Genomic DNA, 20,392 nt, shown 5'->3' on the forward strand with positions numbered 1-20,392 from the left:
AGAAGATCGAAACCCATAAGCGCAAACGAAATTGCGTTTAAAAAAGTAAAGCAACTCGTCGGAGGGCCACCGGAGGCCGAAGCGGCACAGAAACTCTGGTGAGTTCCTAGGGTTTGTGTTTTTAGAGAGAGGTCAGAGCTTTTGGTTTTTAGAGAGAGAGTTTTTTTTTTTATTAGATATGGTTTTAGTGTTGTTAGTTATGGTTTTGGATTTGTCGTTAACGTATTTGCTTAAATAGTGTGCTTTCAAGGATCATACTTTTTGTTTTGGTTTAGTAGTGATGGTATTTGGGTAGCTTTTTATGATTTTTAGGATAAATAGTTTTTGTCATATCGTAAAGGATTTAGGGTTATTAACTATGAATTTGGAGTTGATAGTTACAGTTTTGGGTTAATATTTATGGTATTTGGTTAATATTATGTTTTTGACTAAATAGTTATGGTATTTGCGTAAATACTTCTGATTTTTAGATTAGTAGTATAGCTTGTATAGTTATGATTTGGATTATTTGCCTTTTAACTAATCTTGTACAGTTAATTTTATTTAAATAACCGCATTATACACTTTTATTTAAATAACCATCTTAGATTTTTTTTTTTTTTAATTTTAAATTGTCAGCACTTGGTAGATGCTGTGAGAAAGATGCAAAGTTTCTCATGGGCTAGTTACACCAAATCATGCATGCATCAAGTATTCAAGTATAAATAAATTCACCATAAGACCATTTTACTCTTAACCCAAAATTGTCACTTTTTAATCAAAAGAAGTGTTTTTTCAATCAATGCGTCTTTTTCAGACAAAGATCGCCTTCACATTTTATCTTACAAGAGTCACTTATATCATGAGTGTTAGTTTACAATTGATTAAAATCATATTGAACAAGTGAGCTAGCACTGGACCAGCAGACATAAGGGCCTGAATGACGTGCCTGGGGCACGGTTTGGCTTTGCGGCTGGAATGGGACTACCGGGTTGTACGAGCTATGATCCCTGGCAATAAGCTGTGAAGTTACTCTATCAAAGAACACATAAATATGATAACAATAATAATAAGCACCAATAGCACGCATTATTCAAATGCAATATCTTGTTTAATCAATTGAAAGAAAATGTTACTGACAATGTAAAACTTGTTACTGAGCTTACATAATTTACAGGAGATATTTATAGAAAAAAAAAAGCCTCTAACAAGTGTGTTGAGTATACTGATACTAGAAAGATAGTGTGGCTGTGTGAGAAACAATCACCCAAGAAATTTGGGTTGTGTTGATTATGTTACTGAATTAGTATGAACAAGAGATGTTGGATCCCAGCAATTATGCTAGACCCAAGAAGATTTAATGTACGTATACTCAAGGCAAGACTGCATGTTGATCTTGCTCTTCTATTTAAAAAAAAAAAAAGGATGATTGATTTTTTATCTCATGATCCCACAAGACCTTTATAACGAGCATATGAAATTATGAATATAAATAGTATCGCAGAAAGAAATCCTGTGATGATGACTACCTACAAAAAGCACATGAAAACTCGATTAATATAGTTAAATTGGGCAACATCTAGTAGCTCAAGATATATAAGCTCCGATTATATGTACCCATTTGAAGAGGAAACCGTAATTCTCCATCCAAGTATAAGGTATATTCATGCCAAAAATTGCAGCCACCAAAGAGTAAACAGATAAGCAAACTGTTCCTGAACTCAAGAAGAGCTCCAACTGCATGATAAGTAGCCACAAACAAAATTAATCACAACATAAATCAAAATCATAATAAACTAGTAAGGTCAATCTCAATCATCAGATGACGCGAAGAATCAGATATGTTCGAGTTATGGAACTTCTTGAATTACAAATAAAACCCAATCACAAACCAAGTTTCCAACAATGAGATATGTTGCAACCTCTCAAAACAATCACACTCTTGTTCCCCATAGTGCCATTAAAGACCAAGAACCGACATTCCTAGAACTTCCTTTGAGATTCAAAATTCATAAGTCCCTAATTTTCTCGCTAAAAATCTGTAAGGAAGTGTCAATCTAGGTCTTAGGCACACAAGAATTGGACCATGCCCACACTCACCTAATTTTCCTTTATTTCATGAAAGGACCATATTAGTTTAGATAGATTAAGTTCATGCCAAAAAGAGCTACCTAACTTCAAATTTCAATACGCCAATATGATATTTAAGTTCCGATAAGTTTACACAAGTTCAGGGACAAGATTTCAAGTGGTGTATTTATGGGTCTTTAACACACATGAATCTTTAATCTTTGGCCACATCACTCATATGACTACTCCTGAAACACACATGATCCCAACTTTAATATCGTAGTGGATTCATCTTTAAAAGGAAGGCAGTGATCGAGAAAGTTGACAATGGAGCTCTTTATATTGTCTAACTCCTCTGCACTTAATTAGATTACCCAAGCACTCTTTGCAGAGGTCTTGAAACAAAAAAAAAATGACGTTATGACCACTAAAAAGTTCTTCACCACAACTCCGTTCTCCCAGTGGTTTCATCTCAAAATGTAGAATATACAATAATCATTTTCCTATTCTTCTAACTTCAACTATGCGTATCTCTCCAAGTTTACACTTTTTGACATTGCAAATTCTGTTACTCAGAGACCTTCAGTCATACTCTTGGGAAGGACAAGCGCAGAACTGTGAAGCAAACTTGAACATAGTGGTCACTGGCATTTATCAACTGGAATTACTAGTTTCAAGTATAGTTGGCAAACTAGGATGGGAAAAATCTGAATTTATGATGCTCATCCTCTCAACAAGTAGCTGTCACGTCCACATGGTTACAACACGACTAGAATAAAAAAAATAAAAGAATAGATGCAAGGAGTATGGAGTGCTCTCAGCTTAGCACAACCACTGCCACCTGCTTGTGTTAAAGGAGAAAGATCTACGGTTTACATTCAAAGACCTTAGACAAAAAAAATGACCAATTGAACAACAAATGTAAAAAGGGGATATAAGGAGATTTGATCCTTAAAGAGGGGTACAGTGAGAGTGCTATTCTCGAGTATGGATGTATGTGCATTTTTGCCATGTCCTAATGTTGTAATAATCAATATCCAAGTCCAATAGCCGTATCATGGGTGGTAACACCAAAGGATAACATCTCAAACTATAGTCAGGTAAAAAAAACTGGAAATTAGTACCTCAAATTGAATCCCACCACTAATACAGAAGGTAGAGAACAGAGAAAAGTAAGCAACCCCCTGGTCCTGACTCTCAGAGCATGTAAACTTGTAAAGGAAAACCATGTTTTTTTTGGTGGGGGGGGGGGGGGGGGGACGCACCTGAATTAACTGATTTCGATGATTGTCGAGCTGCACAAACAAGATCAAGAATCAGTACATGCAACGTATTCATATTTCAGAATATTATATTTCAAAACATTATTTTCTAGGTTGAAACAATATCAACAGATTGACTCACCTGAATGTTAATGTAATCCTCAGTGTCATCTATGTATTCACGAAGCTGCAAGTTCCAGTTCAAGATCATCAACTAATGGTAAAAAAAGATTGCAGTATGCAGAATGCAAACATCACGATCCAGAACCAACTTCATTCACTCCTAACTCCTTTACCAAAATAACCAATAACCAACAATGATATGCTACATCCAACCAATTCAAGGTACACTCCATCTTCTTCCCTGGCCCATGTGAAGAGAAACATTGTAGGTTATATTTCTAGTAAATAAGCTATTTGAAAGATAGAACGGTGAACCATTTCCCATGAGGTTAATATCATCATCTACCAAATAGATGTTGACTCAGTCCCTAAGATGCTAGAAATTGTGTGCAAAGCACGAATCCTTTTCTGCACCATAGGCAACAGTGACGGAAAAAGGAAATAGCGACTTTTATTGGCAAAATATGGTTGAAAGGTGAGTTGCACAGCTGATACTTCAGAACTTCCATTCCCACTGAACCAAGGCATAATTTGTGTGATGAACAATGAATCTCCTATTGAACAAAGCCATACTTCTCCTTACTATAATAGTATTCAGGGTCACTATTACTAGCACATTCTATTATCACTCTACTAATATTAGGAAATTTGCTGCAACTCACAGACCAGCAACCACTTCTATTGCAACTCAGAAAGACAACAGAAATTAGCTCAAAGTAAATAAAGCAAGCATGGCACCATATTATGAGGTTCCATTAGGAGTTCACACTTACAGCCTCTTTGGTTTGTTTTCAGTAAAGAAAAGGAAGGGAAGAGAAAGGAACGGAAGAGAAAGGAACGGAAGAGAAAGGAACGGAAGAGAAAGGAAGATAAGAGAAGTTTACACAATTTCCGATGCTTGGTTTAAGTTTTCTCTTTCCTCGCGAGTTCCTCCAATTTTGGGAGAAGAGGAAAATGAAACTTTTGAAAAGAGGCTTTTACTTCCACTTCATTCCATTTCCTATAACTTATAGTGTTATTTTTGAACCAAACATTCGAAACTAAAATATACCTTCCAATTCCTTTCTTTTCTTTCCAAGTGCCTTCTACCAAACAAGTTGTTAAACAACTTGCAGCACATCAGCCTAACACTAGACAGCTCATCACATATACGAGGAGGGGCAAGAATGACAATAGACCAGAAATAGACAAATGACGTAAGGGTCACTCGTCAGAAGATCCACATGGCAAGAATAGAGAGGTTTAGGACAACTGCCAGGAGAGAATTATTCTCCACTACTACCTGGTACTGATTTTGGCTAATGATTGCTAGGTGAGAGTAGTGGTGCTGAAGTAGTATAAATAGTAGGAAAGAAGAAAGAAGGAGGCATCCAGAAAATTACTTGTTTATGTTATAGTATATTGGGAGAGTCTCACCTCTCGAATGTGAGCCTAGTTGTGTAAAAGTGTTGATCTTTGATCCATTTAATACAACATATCTTAACCTTTCTGCCTAATATTTCTTCTGTCTTGAGTATTTGAGCTGGTTTATAGCAGTTGGTATCAGAGCAAGGTGGTCATCCATGGCTCCTACGCAACTACAAAGGGTGGAACAGCTAGAACAAGACTTCGCAGGGTTGCACGCCACCTTCAATGAGGTGATGTTGAACAAGCAAACCATGGGAGAGAAGCTATCTGGAGAGATGGCTCAGATGAGTCAACGCTTGGAGGGAAGAGTGGACAGAGATAGGGAGAATCATGACTTGGCAATGAACCAGTTGAGAGAAGAACAACGAAAGTTCATGGCAGACATGAAGGAGGTGCTTTCAAATGCGAGAACACCAGGCCAAGATTCTTCGGCCACCCACAGCATCCGACAACCTCAGGCCTTCCAACCCCAACTCCACCCTAACCCCCCATTTAATCCTCCGAATCGACCCACTTTTCAACATCAGCCACCACCACCGCCATACAATCAACCCACCCCACCACCTAACCAACCACAACCCACATTTCAGCCCCCAAATCCTAACCAAACCTTTAACCCCCCCCCCCCTTCAACCCACCATTCGTACCGGAATATCAAGAAGAAATATTCCAACCCCCACCCGCATACACCCCAAACACCCCCGCATCAACCCTAGGCAACTGGAGATTTAAAAAATTGGACTTACCTCTCTTCGACGGAGCCAACCCAGATTGGTGGATATTAAGAGCTGAGAGGTATTTTCGATTTTACCGACTTGAAGTAACGGAGAAGGTGGAGGCGGCGGTCGCCGGTCGTGTCCTTAGAGGGCGACGTCTTGTTGTGGTTCCAGTGGGAGAAGGAAAATTGTAAGGTGGGAAGAGCTCAAGGGTTTGATACTCCGGCGGTTTCGACCAGCAGCACAAGGAGTTTACACGAGCTCGCCCATGAGCAGGAGGGAAGCGTGGTAGAATACAGACGGAGGTTTATAGAACTCTTGGTCCCTTAGAGGGAATACCTGAAGAGGTGGCTAAAGGTCAGTTCATCAATAAACTGAACGGAGATATTAGGGCTGAAGTAAGGCTCCTAAACCCTTCTACCCTGGATATGGCAATGGACATGGCTGTTAAGGTAGAGGACAAACTCAAGTGGGCCGGCCCACGAAAATTAACCCCAGCCCAAAACCGCTCCCTAAATTATCACTCAACCCAATACACTTACCCAAAGCCCACCACCACAAATTACAACCCCAGCACCCCAAATTACAACCCGTACCAAAGTGGATCTAACATTCTGCCCAGATCCACAGCTTCGTCCCAACCACTCTCTTCAAGAAATTTTCCCACCACCCATACCGCGTGAGGCGGTGCCGAAGTGAGGAGGCTGAGCAAACGAGAGATGCAACAAAAACGAGAAAAAGGCTTGTGTTTCCATTGCGATGAGAAGTGGAACGTCGGACATAGATGTCACTGGCGAGAATTGAATGTTTTAGTGAGTGCTGAGGAGGAAGAGGATGAAGTAGAGGTAGTTTTGGGTGACATGGAGGTCGAGGAGGTGGGAGAAGACAACCCAGCAACCCAACCGGAGATCTCATTAAATTCCGTGTTGGGGATCAACACACCCACGACGATGAAGATGAGGCGGCAGATTCTGGGTCAAGCAGTGGTGGTCATGATAGACGCGGGCGCCACACACAACTTCTTGTCCAAGGCCACTATACAGAAGCTAGACATCCCTATCACTCCTACCAAGGGGTTTGGTGTAACCCTCGGAATTGGTGAAGCCATCCACGGCCAAGGTGAGTGCAAATTTGTCCCATTATAATTGCAAGGAGTAGAAATAGTGGAGGATTATTTACCCCTTGAACTGGGAAATTCTGATTTAATTTTGGGTATTCAATGGTTAGAAAAACTTGGCACCATGACCAACAATTGGAAAACTCAAACTCTAAAGTATAATGTTGGGAAGGAGGTAGTGACATTAAAAGGGGACCCTTCTCTGGGTAGGACCCTTATCTCTCTGAAAAACATGGTAAGAACCCGGGCTGAGGAGGGAGGAGGATACTTGGTGGAATTAAACCGAATGGAGGGTGATGGAGTTGACAGGCAACCTGAGATTCCTTGTTTTTGAGGAAGGTAGTGCAGGAGAATGAAGGGGTTTTTGCAGCCCTGGGGGATCTGCCACCTTACCGGGGACACGAGCATGCCATCGTTTTGAAGGAGGGGTGTGATCTGGTGAGTGTTCGCCCATACCGATACCCACAAATCCAAAAAAAAATGAGATTGAAAACCTTATTGAAGACATGTTGAAAGCTAGCCTCATTAGACCCTCAAGCAGCCCCTTTTCTTGCCCGGTACTTTTAGTGAAGAAGAAGAATGGGAGTTGGCGATTTTGTGTAGACTATAGAGCCTCGAACAAATCCACCGTTCCCCATAAATATCCGATCCCCATTATTGATGAGCTACTTGATGAACTCAAGGGTGCAACGGTGTTCACAAAGCTGTATTTGAAATCCGGGTATCACCAAATTCGAATGCGAGAGGGGGATGAGCACAAAACAGCTTTCCGAACCCACCAAGGGCACTATGAATTCATGGTGATGCCCTTTGGTCTCACCAATGCCCCGGCCACCTTTCAATCCTTAATGAACGATGTGTTCAAACCATACCTACGGAAATTTGTGTTGGTTTTCTTTGATGATATTCTTATTTACAGCCCCACCAAAGAATCCCATAAACACCACTTATACATCGTACTCCGGACATTAAGTCACTATAAGTTGTTGGCTAACCGCCAAAAATGTGATTTTGGTAAATCTGAAATTGCCTACCTAGGCCACACCATATCTGCCGCTGGGTAGCAATTCACCAGGAGAAAATCAGAGCCATGACATCATGGCCCTTCCACAAAACATTAAAGAGCTTCGAGGTTTCCTTGGTCTCACAGGCTACTATCGGAAATTCGTGGCAGGTTATGCTAAAATCGCCCACCCTCTCACCCGACTCCTCAAGAGAGACAACTTCTCTTGGTCTTCCGAAGCCACACAAGCCTTTGACAACTTGAAGCATGCAATGACCACCGTGCCCATATTAGCCCTTCCGGATTTCACAAAGGTTTTTACGGTGGAAACCGATGCTTGCAGCTATGGTCTTGGGGCTGTCCTATCCCAAGAGAATCATCCAATTGCATACTTTAGCGAAACCTTGGGGCCAAGGGCCAAGCTTAAGTCTATCTATGAAAAGGAGCTCATGGCGATTGTGATGGCAGTGCTGAAATGGAGATATTACCTCCTAGGGAGGAGATTCGTCATCAAAACAGATCAACAAAGCCTCAAATTTTTGATGGAGAAGCGGGAGATTGGTCCGGAATACCAACGTTGGGTGAGTAAACTTATGGGGTTTACATTTGACATTAGCTACAGGTCGGGCGTCACCAACACAGTAGCCGATGCTCTGTCAAGGCAAGTAAACCATGCTGTTGAGTGCAGCACTATGAGCACTTCGTACAAATTTGCTTGGGATCAATGGCTGCCACAAATCAAACAAGACCCCTTTGTGAAGCAGGTTACTCAAGACCTTTTGGCAGGAAAGCCCACTCCCAAGGGATACTCGGTTCATCAGGGCCAATTACTATACAAAGGCAGGTTAGTTTTGCCCGCAAAATCCCCCCTTATTTCTCTATTGTTAAGGGAATATCATGATAGTCCCACCGGAGGACACTCGGGAGACTTAAAGACGTATTAGAGACTAGCCACAGAGTGGTTATGGCTAGGAATGAGGAGAGAAGTCTGGAGGTATGTGCAAGCTTGTAGCGTCTGTCAACAAAACAAGAACTCATCCCTTAGCCCTAGGGGCTTACTCCAGCCCCTGCCATTCAGCAGCAAGTTTGGGAGGAAATCAGCCTTGATTTTGTGGAAGGGCTACCACCTTCCCATGGGAAAGATACAGTATTAGTGGTGGTTGACAGACTCACCAAATACAGTATGAAACAGTATGAAACACCCCTTCACAGCACCAATAGTGGCAGAAGTTTTCACGAAGGAAATCATTCGGTTGCATGGCACTCCCATCAGCATAGTATCCGACAGAGACAAGGTATTCCTTAGTTTATTTTGGAGAGAAATCTTCAAAATACAAGGGATCTCCCTTGAGTACAGTATAGCCTACCACCCTCAATCACATGGGCAGACTGAGGTGGTAAACAAATGCCTTGAGTTCTATCTTCGATGCTTCATCAATGGGAAACCGAGGACTTGGAGTAAATGGTTACACTGGGCAGAATACTGGTACAACACCAGAACTGCACCCCCTTCAAAGCTCTATATGGGAGAGACCCCCACAACTTACTAAGTATAACAGGGGTCAAACACCAGTTTCAACTATGGAGGAACAATTGGTGGAGAGAGATGCAATTTTGGATGACCTTGAAGCCCACCTACTGAAATCTCAGCATAAGATGAAGTTGTATGAGGATGGCAAAAGGAGAGAAGTGAACTTGGAGGTAGGTGATATGGTGTACCTCAAACTTCAGCCCTATCGATAGAGCTCTTTAGCCAAGCGAGCTAATGATAAGCTATCAGCAAGGTACTATGGACCTTTCCCAATTCTGCAGAAGGTGGGCAAGGTGGCCTAAAGGTTACAATTGCCGAAGGAAAGCAGAATACATCCTGTGTTCCACATATCACAGTTGAAGATAGCAATTCGTACCAACACAGCCAATCCCAACATCCCTCCCCAACTCTCCCCTGACTTAGTCATGGAAACTGAACCTGAAGAACTCTTGGGCATCAGATCAAAAAACCACACTCCCTATCATCCTTCAAAAGTTTTGATTAAATGGAAACATTTGCCTGCATATGAAGCTACATGGGAGAACTTTTCAGCCGTTTCTGACAGATTCCCTAGCTTCCACCTTGAGGACAAGGTGGCTCTTTGGGGGCAGGGTAATGCAGCACATCAGCCTAACAATAGACAGCTCATCACATATAAGAGGAGGGGCAAGAATGACAATAGACCAGAAATAGACAAATGACGTAAGGGTCACTCGTCAGAAGATCCACATGGCAAGAATAGAGAGGTTTAGGACAACTGCCAGGAGAGAATTATTCTCCACTACTACCTGGTACTGATTTTGGCTAATGATTGCTAGGTGAGAGTAGTGGTGCTGAAGTAGTATAAATAGTAGGAAAGAAGAAAGAAGGAGGCATCCAGAAAATTACTTGTTTATGTTATAGTATAGTGGGAGAGTCTCACCTCTCGAATGTGAGCCTAGTTGTGTAAAAGTGTTGATCTTTGATCCATTTAATACAACATATCTTAACCTTTCTGCCTAATATTTCTTCTGTCTCGAGTATTTGAGCTGGTTTACAGCACAACTCTCTAGGAGTAATCATAACAAGCTTCATAGACTATATTACTGGGGTTTACTATATAATAAGTTAGATAAGCTTCCAAGACAACTTAGATGGAAAAGACCAAGAAAGCCAAGAACAAAGTCGATAGAAATAGAGCTAAAGGCCTAAAGATGATGCCTTATATGATAAGTTCATTGAGAATATTCTCTTCTTTGCCTATTTCTCTCATATCTTCACTAGTTCAGTCTATTTCCTTCTAAATCCCCTTATTTTTTATGGCATTCAAACTTGTCTTACTTTCAGCTGCCATCCCTGAATCTCTTAGAGTTCCGACCAATCTCACATCTTCTGCTAACGTTCAAGCAGACTCTAACATGATTAAAAAAAAAAAAAGAACATATTTTCACATTGATACAAGCAGAGTCACTAAGGAATGATATTACAAAATAAATACATACCGTAGTTAGTTTATTCAATGTCCCGTCAATTTGCATGAAGTAAGCCTGCAAATCAAATTCCTTATATGATCAAGATTATAGTTCTTCACACCACAGTGGGCTCATTTGCGATTTAAACTGATAAGATAAATAATGCATGCTAAGAGGCAGAATTAAGTCAGTCATCTCTTTAACATAAACTACAGAGGACATTATTAAAACCTCGAGCAACATTTCAAGTTCCTCAACATCATTCTCATCACCACGAGCTGTGACCACACTTGCTCTGCTTGCTCTTGATATCTTAGATCCAAAGGTAGGCGAACTGGGGAACCAGGCAGCTCCTGATCCACTAAGTGGTGAAGCAGGTGCAGCCTTTCTCGACAAATAAAGGTCGGCCATATCATCATCATCATCCAAAAGTTGTTCAAGCTCATCCCTCACCTACAATCAATCAGATAATTGAAATCACAAAGCATAAACAAACATACAAATTTAACTACATTCTAATGGGTAATGAAAGAACAAAACTTCTAGTCTTAAAGCTCAAACGATGAACATGATAAATGTGAAAACAAAGTCCCTTTTTGCACAAAATTAGAACTACCCCTACGTTCAAGGATTTTTCGCATCAACAAATCATCATTGTAGAACACAATTAACATCTCTAATGAATAGATACTATAGATATCTTTGTTGATCTCAAGCATACAAAGACTAGAAAACTCAGAGCACCAGTCTCCAATCACCTTATAAGTTATAATTGGTCAGTATATAATAGAGCAAACACCAGAAGTTGTATCTAGCAAAAAATGTAACGATAAAAGAGAAAGTAGCACCTTTTGAACACGAGCAGTCAATCTTGTCATTGCACTCTTCAATTTTCTTACTCTGTCCAAGTTCCGGCTGCTTATCTGCAAATTAAACAAGACATTATAAAAGGGACAAAGATTGCATAAAGATTGAAGAGTAATAATAATCAACAACAATTTCCATTACTAAATCTTATATGAAGGACAAAAAAGAATCATACAACACATCATCGGGAAAAAATGGATTAGCTTGATAAAATCATTTTTATTAACCTATAAATTAATAACAAAATTGTATCACTTAAGCGAGCAAAAATATGTAGCTTACATTAGCTTTTTGTACGATTAAGGTATTAAGTACAACAAAAAGGATGTAGCTTCCCCAATGCTACTAAAAATATAGAAAGGAATATCGTACCAAGGGTGGACCAATAAAGCAAAAACTTATACTATAACTCTCCAAGGCCCAATTGCATGAAAACTTAATTAACTTAGAGATAATTAAAGATTTTGCAACCAAAAAGATATGGCTTATTCAAGTTGGTATGTCCTCATAGCCTTTTATGAAGTGATGTTTTTTTCAATATGAACACACGGCGGAAGCGTAATCAAAATTTTCTTAGAATCTATCCACATTCAATTAAGAATGCCCCACATTTGCACATTTATTGTCATTTTCTTTATATGAAACAGATGAGTCAAGGACTTCATTAGGCTATTACTAATCTAATGGACAACAAGTGTTTCATGCGGCAACCAACAACTATGTGGCCACGCGCGCGTGAAAGACAAACTAACTATATTAAGACATAAGTAATCCCTTCAAGTTATATATGTAATCACTAATAATTGTGAGAACCCCAAAAAATATAAGAAACCCCAAAAAAATTATAGGTAACCCCTAGTATACTAAAAACTAACCCCTAAGATAAGTAACCCCGACAATGGACATAAGTAACCCCAACAATTATAAGTAAGCCCTACTATATTAATAAGTAACCACAAGAATTATAAGTAACTCCTAATATATTAATTAGTGACATCAAGATACAATAATTAGCCTTATATGTGTACTGGCTGCATCGTTAACTAACGGTATAGACGGCCACATATAAAACCTAGCGATTCGTATATGTATACTCCATACATGTTAAAAACATAGCTATTTCAATCAAAATGGTTGTCAATTTTCATACACAAAAAAAATCTCACAAGTCACATTAGGATAACTAACATAAGGCTACAATTAACACTATGCAAACTAGTCTTATATGCAAGCTATGTATGCGAAATCATTATCAAAGTAATATTAATTGCGTAATTACATCTAGCAATAGTTTGCAAAAGAAATTGTTTACAAAGTTTTGTCAAAGTAAAACATTTCATAGTGCAATAATATAATAACAAATAAAGTAAATAAACATTTGAAATAGTTAAGCTACAACTGTACTTAGGTTACCTAATAAGTCATTGTCATATTACAACTATTCAAAAATATTAACACCTATATGTTTATAATTATGAATTTTAAAGTTTTTATAAGGTTTTTGGTTGCTTTATATGGCTTTTTGTTGTTTTTGTAGTAACCTGATTCGAATTGTAGTCCGAGCTCAATACTTCGATTATGAGTTTATGAATCAAATGACATTCACATTTCCAGTATAAAGAAATAGGCATTTATTAAATCATTTATCACAAATAAAGTCGATACTTGACCTTTTTAAATTGTTAACTTTAAAATAGGCAACTTAAATAGTTCATTCAGATTAAAACTTCAAAATTATTTTAAAAATAATTTAAACTAATTAAAATATATTATAATATAGGGTTTACATAACCCTACTACAGATTAATGCAACTTATAACCTATCATTATTCTAATATTCATATAAATATCTTATGTCCAGTTGTAAGATTAAAATTAATGAAGTGCAAGTTGTACCAAGGTACAAAGGTTTTATATTTATTTTTATTTTTCCAAATTAAAATTAGCGCAATTTATAGAATTAAAATTGAAAAAACTATGAATTTAGTCGTGTACTCGTGTGTAAGAAAACAATGCAGTTTTACCAAGATATCAATTTGAAGTAGTGGTATCTTGTACGGTTGTACTTTTATCATGTTGTGCAAAATTGCAAATTATACTCTCCCTCTCTCTTTGTTTTACCCAGTTCTCTCTAACATCAATCATATTCCCCACCCCTTCTCCCTTCCACCTCCACAACCACCCCACCTTCCACCACCACTGAGTAACTAAGTTTCTCCTAAAAAAAAAACCCTACAAAATTAGTCAGCCCTCTCCTTCACATATCTCTCCCCCTTCGCTACTCTAATTTGTATATGGCTATTTCTTTCTATTTTGCATATAATTGAATGGAGATTTTGTAGATAAAAAAGATGGAGAAGAGGATGTAGAGAAACTAACATTGGTTTTTTTGTTGTGCTCTAGTTGGTTTTTTAAATAACAAACAGCACGGCATTTTTTTCTTTTTGTGTTGTAGTTAAGTTTTGTATTTCCTCATTTTATCTGGGCATATATTGGGAAAAAAGGGTGGACACCAAAGTCCTCCCCTCTTCCTATATATAATAGAGATACTTAATTTCGGTACATTAAAAAAATCCATCAATTTGTTACAGTAGAAAGATAAAAAGATGTTTTTGGGATACTTAAGAGTTTCCATATATAACACAATTAGATGTCGTCACAAGTGATCCAAAACCAGACATAAAAAGATAGAAATTCTAGTATGAACATGCCAAACATGCAATGCGAAAACAAATTTCATACAAATTACATCCAAAATTTTTCTGATGCATGAATCTGAATTTTAGAAGCAGTCATCAAAATCTTAAACAACTTTATTTAAAGTTCTCATAAGTTTAGCATATTCACCTTGGACGTCAGCTCATCCAATGCGGGATAAGCAGCAGTTTCAAGTTCAGTAGTACGTGCAGCAAGAAAGCTACATATTGAATCCAAAGCCACCTCAAGAGCACGAAATTCAAAAGGAGATTCTACAACATTGATAAAGATGGTCAGCTAAAATAGAACCAAAATAAAAGAGTGAATCACTTGAATACGAATTACCATAAAAGCCATCATTATTCATTCCAGCCTCATGACTGAATTGAAAAAAAGTGGCTCACCATCTTCATCGTTAGCTTCAACATCATGTCCCCCCGACTCTTTCCCATCCCCTTGAATTCTATGCTGAGCACTTTCAGGACATAACCGCCTCTGAAGTTCCTGAACAACAGGAATTACATTTTCTTCTGAAGGATCTCGAAGTAAGACCTATTAGTATACAAGCAGTTCACCAACCGTAAGCTTCACTTTTCACACAAATAACAATGTTTGAAAATGAGAAACAATAAGTGGGCATCAGCGGCATGGAACTATACATGGTCATTTACACGATTGCTACCCTCCCAAAATTACCAACCAATATAAACCCAAAACTAGCAAATAATTTGTTAGAATGATTCAATTTATAGTGTCATCCGTGAGCTAAGCACCATACGAAATCACTTCCAGTGTGACTATAAAGGGTGGCTTAGACAATCTTCCCCTAACCACTCCCTAGTCCCTCACCCTTACCTCTTAAAAAACGTAACAAAAATAACAACAGTAACAAAACTGACCTCATAAGTAATGCAATAACATAGGGAACTAAATTATCAGAATATCAAACAGATCTTCCTGCTGAAAACAAGATAAAAAGCAAATATATATCACATGTTTTTGTTCAGTGCATTATTATGGAGAAATGCCCAGTTAAAATTTACTATAGATGCTACAATTTATAACAATGTTTGCTAGCATATTGTGTAAACAAAAAGGCAGTATATAATGTAGTATGTTAAATAAAAAATAGTAGTATTCAGAGACAAACACAATATAAACATATGTTAGCAACACTAAGACAACACTATTTTGGCTGATGCTATGAGGGATTACTTGGTGTTTAGTTAAGGCTTTTAGCTATTCTATATTGTGTGCTCTTGGTTGCTCATGTGCTTTCCTCTTGTACAACCCTTCCTAGAAGGTAGAAGGTAGAAGGTGAGTACTTAGGAGCCTTTTGTGCATCATTCGCCTTTCATCTAGTGTATTGGTGCTTGTATCTCTTTCTTTTGGTCATTAATAAAATTTTAATTGCCGAAAAGAAAAAGAAAAAACACAGAATTTTTTGTTTCACTATAATACATTTCATTGTAATATATTACTTTCTTGACATAATATATGGTCTACAACTTATTTTGTTGTTATAAACATTGTAGTGTTTATAGCAAATGAAAAAATAAGGAAAGCACATTATCACGTAACACAAAAGTTTAAACACAATCTTGCATTAAGTTAGGCAAATTAAAAAAGGCGGGACATTAACACTTTTTTTTTAATAAGAGGAATTGGAGAGAAAGAGAGGGAAGGGAAACAGAGGAAATAATTTTGTTGTCTGGATAAGAGGTTAGGGAAAGCAAGGGAAGGGTCCTCTTTAACAAAGACCATCACTCCATCATTGCAGAGATTTAGAGAGAAAATATAGCTCAACCATTCACCTCCATTTATCTCCGAAAAACTAAAGACTCCAAGAAATGCATTTTGGTAATTTTACGGGTTAAAGAAATAAAGATAACAACTTAGAGTGGAGTTAGTATCAAATTTTTTCTCTTTGGTATGGTACCATGTTAGAAATTTGGTACCAAATACGAGAGCATGATTCTAATTTGGAACCAACTTAACTCAGAAATTGGTACCAAATTATTATTGGAGTCTCCGAAGGACTCCAACTATTAGACACCACTCAAAGCTCCTTTCTTCCCCTTCCCCTTCCTCCTCTTTCCCTCCCTGTCCTTTGCTTCTATATTGGTGTCCTAACAAAGTGTAAAATAAATTGAACAAAACCCACAAAAAATTTACTTAAAAAGAAAAATCAAAACAAATAGTAATTACTGGCAGTACCTCATCAGCAGTAATAATTGCCTTAATATGCTGCACACCCAAAAAAGACAAGAGGAATTATATACAATATATATTATAGCACAAAACAACCCAAAACAAAAAAATTTAAAAAAATAAAATAATTAGAAAAAAAACCTCCAAATTGAGAACAATGGCTTTCTCACGTCCCAAAATAGTGGAAGGGTAAGACAGAAGAGGATCCAAAATCCGAAGATCACGAGCATGGATATGAACACGGTGCATAATAGCGTATTTATCAAGATCAAGAACAGTACCCTGGCCCAACAAATCAAGTAAAACCCAATTGCGCGACCCGACAGGTTTCTTCTTCAGGCCTACACTCAACCCCATTTGAGGGTCCACTGGAACTATGTATCCTTCTTTCCCCATCACTAAAAATTGTCTTTATTTCTCTATCTTTGATGAAGAACTGCAGTGGCGGATATAAGATTTCAAGTGAGGAATGGCGTAATTTTGTGATACTATCAAATACCCAAAAAATCAACAGCTACTAAATTCAAAATGTTACGAAATTCATATACAACCTCGAATTACAATAATAAAAGAAAATTACAATTGTTCATAATGATATCTCAAAATTATGGAGCCCATTTACAATCCAAATACTACTTGGTGGAGAAGAATTTTGTTAGCTCGGTTGTTTTGGAGGAAGTTTTGGATTTGACTCAACTTGATTTTTAATCTTCATCTCCCCGACTCCATCTTTATCTCTCTCCCCTCACTTTATGTGTTATTTAGCAAAATGGGCATCCCATCAAATTAGAATCATCATCCTAAACTATTAGTCCTATTTATTAATTTTGCTCATCAAAAAATATTAATCTTATGATTGATCAAACTTGGAGAGATAATCTGTCTTCTCCATCTCTATTAATTAGTAAAATGCTCAGTGAGTTTGATAAGAGTAAGTATGGGTCTGAAAAGCTATGAAAATCCTCAGACATGCTTCCACATTGAGTTAATTTTCAAATAACAATGGAAGAGAAATTGTCGAAATGTAACATTATGTCTATTTCTTTTTGCATGGAAAAAAGTTGATTTTAAAATAAAGAAGACTTCTATCTCCTTCCTCAAGTGCTCATTTCCCTGTTCTTCTTCTCTTGGGTCCACCATTAGTATGACTTATTCGTTATATACCTTTTTTAGAGGAGTTTTCTGTTATATACAATGGTGGATCCATGGTTTTGGTAGAAGGGTGGCATAACTTTACGATAGTATGAATTTTTTTTAAAAGAAAAAACAATTAGTACTAAATTCAAAATTTTACAAAATTCAAAGTACTTTGATAAAAAAAAAAGGAAAATCAAATTTAGTTCACGATGAGGTTTTAAAATTAATATGTGGTTTACAAGCACATTAATACTTAAATTTGTAAATAATATCTCAAGATAAGGGACTAAACTACTGTTAAACAATTCACATGGGTTTGCAATTTACACAAATTCATAATTCACTACCAATTCAAATAAGTCGTGAAATACTAACAATACACAATTAATAATTCACTAACAGGTAACAATTGACCAACTGTAAATTTGAAGACTGTAATTAAAAGTCTATAAATTAACAAATTAAAATCAACCACAACTCCACAACTCCACAACCACACAATTGACAATTCAGTAACAATTCAAACTGTATATCATAAGTCTACAAATCAACAGATTACAATTAGGTAGAATAAGGAGTGTAAGTAATTATAAGAAAGAAAGAAAAAGCACACTAGCCAGCACACAGGTGATGCAGATAATAAATAAATAACTAATTGACAATGAACTCAAATCAAAATTAGCATCCTTGTTAACTTGATTAAATTTGATTCACTTACAGCAAGCAATTGATAACCCTCGGTTTATAATTTCTTAAAATAAAAATTCGATATGAATCCGTGGCGGACTAATGAATTTAAAAATAGGGAATGTTCAATACATAAGTCTTACCACCAAAATATCCAATATTTGTTTCTTTGGGTCTATATGACTATATCTCAATTATGATAACCTGAATGATTTCTTTGTTTAACTTAATCTTGTCTCATAAATATTCAATGTCATACTCTTTGTCATTTTAAAGTATTTAATTGTTTGTAAACTACTCTTTGACAGTATTAAATTTTATGCAATAATATACATGATTTTAATTTCGATTTCAATATTGCAAAATGATCCCCTAACTAAATTGCAAAATCCTAAAAAGTGAAAATTATATTGATTTCAATTTCAATAAGCCCCTAATCAATGAATAATATCAACAATTCAAATAATCTAAAATGCAATATATATAAACTAAAATAAAACTTATTGTTTATGGTGACTGCCAACGGCGACTGACGGGCAGCTGTGACGGTCGGCAGTATGCGGTCGGCCGTGACCGTGGTGTATTGTTAACTATAGTACATGTGTTTGAGAATTAGAGAGGGAAGAGGGTTTTCAGTGAGAAGTTAAGCGTGATTAGTACAAGAACACTTGAGAACAACGAGAGCAGTGGCGGATCCAGGAATTTTTTAATGGTGGTTCACCATAAATTACCGTTCACTAAATCAAAATAATTTTTAATAAAAAATACTCCAAACTAAATTTCAATCGAAAAGAAAATAAATATATATGGAGAGGAATGTTGTTCGCTTGCTAGTTGAGGAGACAGAATTTGTTCACTTTGTGTTGGATGTGGAGGAGAATTTGGAGTTGGATTTTTCTTAGTGAAGAAACTAGCAATGTTTTGCATTTTGTTTGGAGTACGTTTTCTCTTCATTATCAAATCTGAAAATCAAGTAACAATTGAACTAAATTTGATGTATCTCACGAAATGAAACATATGTCAATTTGTCATAACTCATAAGCCATAAACTATCATCAACAAAATCAACAATAAAGTGATAACACTCAATTTAAATATAATGTAATTTCAATAATCAAACACCTATAACACACAAATCAAAATACAACAACAAAATCAACATTTATAACAATTCTACATTACATAATCTGATATATAAACACCTATAACAACTGAAATTGCAATTTATTTTTCAATTCTCATGAAATTGATAAACCCTAATCTATAAAGTAAAACAAGAAATCAAGCAAATTGAGCAGATTAAGATGTACCTAGAGTAAAACAAGAAATCCGGCCACTGTCGTCCACCAAGGAATCTGATTTCCGACCACTTGAAGAGTTGAAGCCACGAATTCCGACCACGTACTTGAAGCCACGAATCTCCCACGAAGGACGAAGCCACCAGCCCACCAGCAGTGACGAATCGACCACGAAGGCGCCGCCGGTGAGGTCGCCGGACGAAACCAGTCAAGCCAGCAACGAAAACGTTTGAGGTTTTATGAGAGAGAAAGAAGTCTGCGATTGTGAGTGAGAGAAAAGAAGTTTGTGACTACAGCCAAGAGCCAACCAGCGTGATTTTTTTGAAATTTTTTTAATATTTTTTTTTTTTTTTATTGCTGGTGCACCAGCGTGGTATGAGGTAAATCCGCCACTGAAGAGAGAAAGAAAGGGAAAGAAGTTCAATTAGGAAAAAGGGGCGAAGGAGGCTACCTGATTATGTAATGTACCCAATTAAATTTATGAGTGACGAAACAACGTTTTTGTCCCAAAAAGAATCGGATTCTGATACAAGTATAACTGTACAAGTGTACAACTAACCCCAATTTCTAATTTCTTATTCATATTTATTTACTTAATGTTGGGTTGTTATTTGGCATTTTACTACTACTTTAGGCTCATATTTGACATCTTAGGATCGTTTTGGTGTTTTACTTGGCTTTTTTTCTCTTTGGCATCTTCTGTGTAATTTTATTGATGATCCTGCTTTTTGTTCAGTAAATAACAATAAGAAAACCGAAATTACTATTTCGTCCTACACACTTGAAACTCTTAAAAGTTGTTATAGTTTGTTATATATTCGGTTATTCCTCATATA

At 37.1% G+C, this 20,392-nt stretch overlaps 1 protein-coding gene across 5 annotated transcripts; it reads right to left on the reverse strand.

The window, feature by feature from the left end:
- Window positions 1–611: 611 nt before the first annotated feature.
- On the reverse strand, window positions 612–19,990 carry LOC104907344 (magnesium transporter MRS2-I). Of its 5 annotated transcripts, none has more exons than XM_048642924.2 (12): window positions 19,569–19,990; window positions 16,576–16,870; window positions 16,441–16,470; window positions 14,628–14,775; window positions 14,374–14,495; window positions 11,508–11,582; window positions 10,891–11,112; window positions 10,690–10,734; window positions 3,454–3,525; window positions 3,315–3,344; window positions 1,597–1,716; window positions 612–989 (listed from the first exon to the last, which is right to left on the reverse strand). In XM_048642924.2, the coding sequence occupies exons 2-12, from the start codon at window positions 16,828–16,830 to the stop codon at window positions 981–983; spliced, it is 1,128 nt and encodes a 375-aa protein (XP_048498881.1). In that variant the 5' UTR covers window positions 16,831–16,870; window positions 19,569–19,990; the 3' UTR covers window positions 612–980. The 5 variants fall into 5 exon arrangements, with proteins under 5 accessions (XP_048498881.1, XP_048498878.1, XP_048498880.1 ...); XM_048642921.2 differs by lacking the exon at window positions 612–989 and adding an exon at window positions 1,033–1,508 and having other exon boundaries at window positions 19,569–19,989; XM_048642923.2 differs by lacking the exon at window positions 612–989 and adding an exon at window positions 1,033–1,508 and having other exon boundaries at window positions 3,454–3,498; window positions 19,569–19,983.
- Between the last annotated feature and the right edge of the window lie 402 nt (window positions 19,991–20,392).

Source organism: Beta vulgaris, chromosome 4 (genome assembly GCF_026745355.1).
Source record: "Beta vulgaris subsp. vulgaris cultivar EL10 chromosome 4, EL10.2, whole genome shotgun sequence".
NCBI lineage: Eukaryota > Viridiplantae > Streptophyta > Magnoliopsida > Caryophyllales > Amaranthaceae > Beta > Beta vulgaris.

What these genes read in the sequence shown, in the direction of transcription:
- LOC104907344 (XM_048642921.2), bottom strand. Translation starts at nt 16,830, where the DNA reads ATGGGGAAAGAAGGATACATAGTTCCAGTGGACCCTCAAATGGGGTTG. An exon ending in AACTTGAAATGTTGCTCGAG is followed by an intron (nt 10,735 to 10,890) that starts GTTTTAATAATG and finishes TTTGATTTGCAG; the next exon opens with GCTTACTTCATGCAAATTGA. An exon ending in AGGATTACATTAACATTCAG is followed by an intron (nt 3,345 to 3,453) that starts GTGAGTCAATCT and finishes TTGTTTGTGCAG; the next exon opens with CTCGACAATCATCGAAATCA.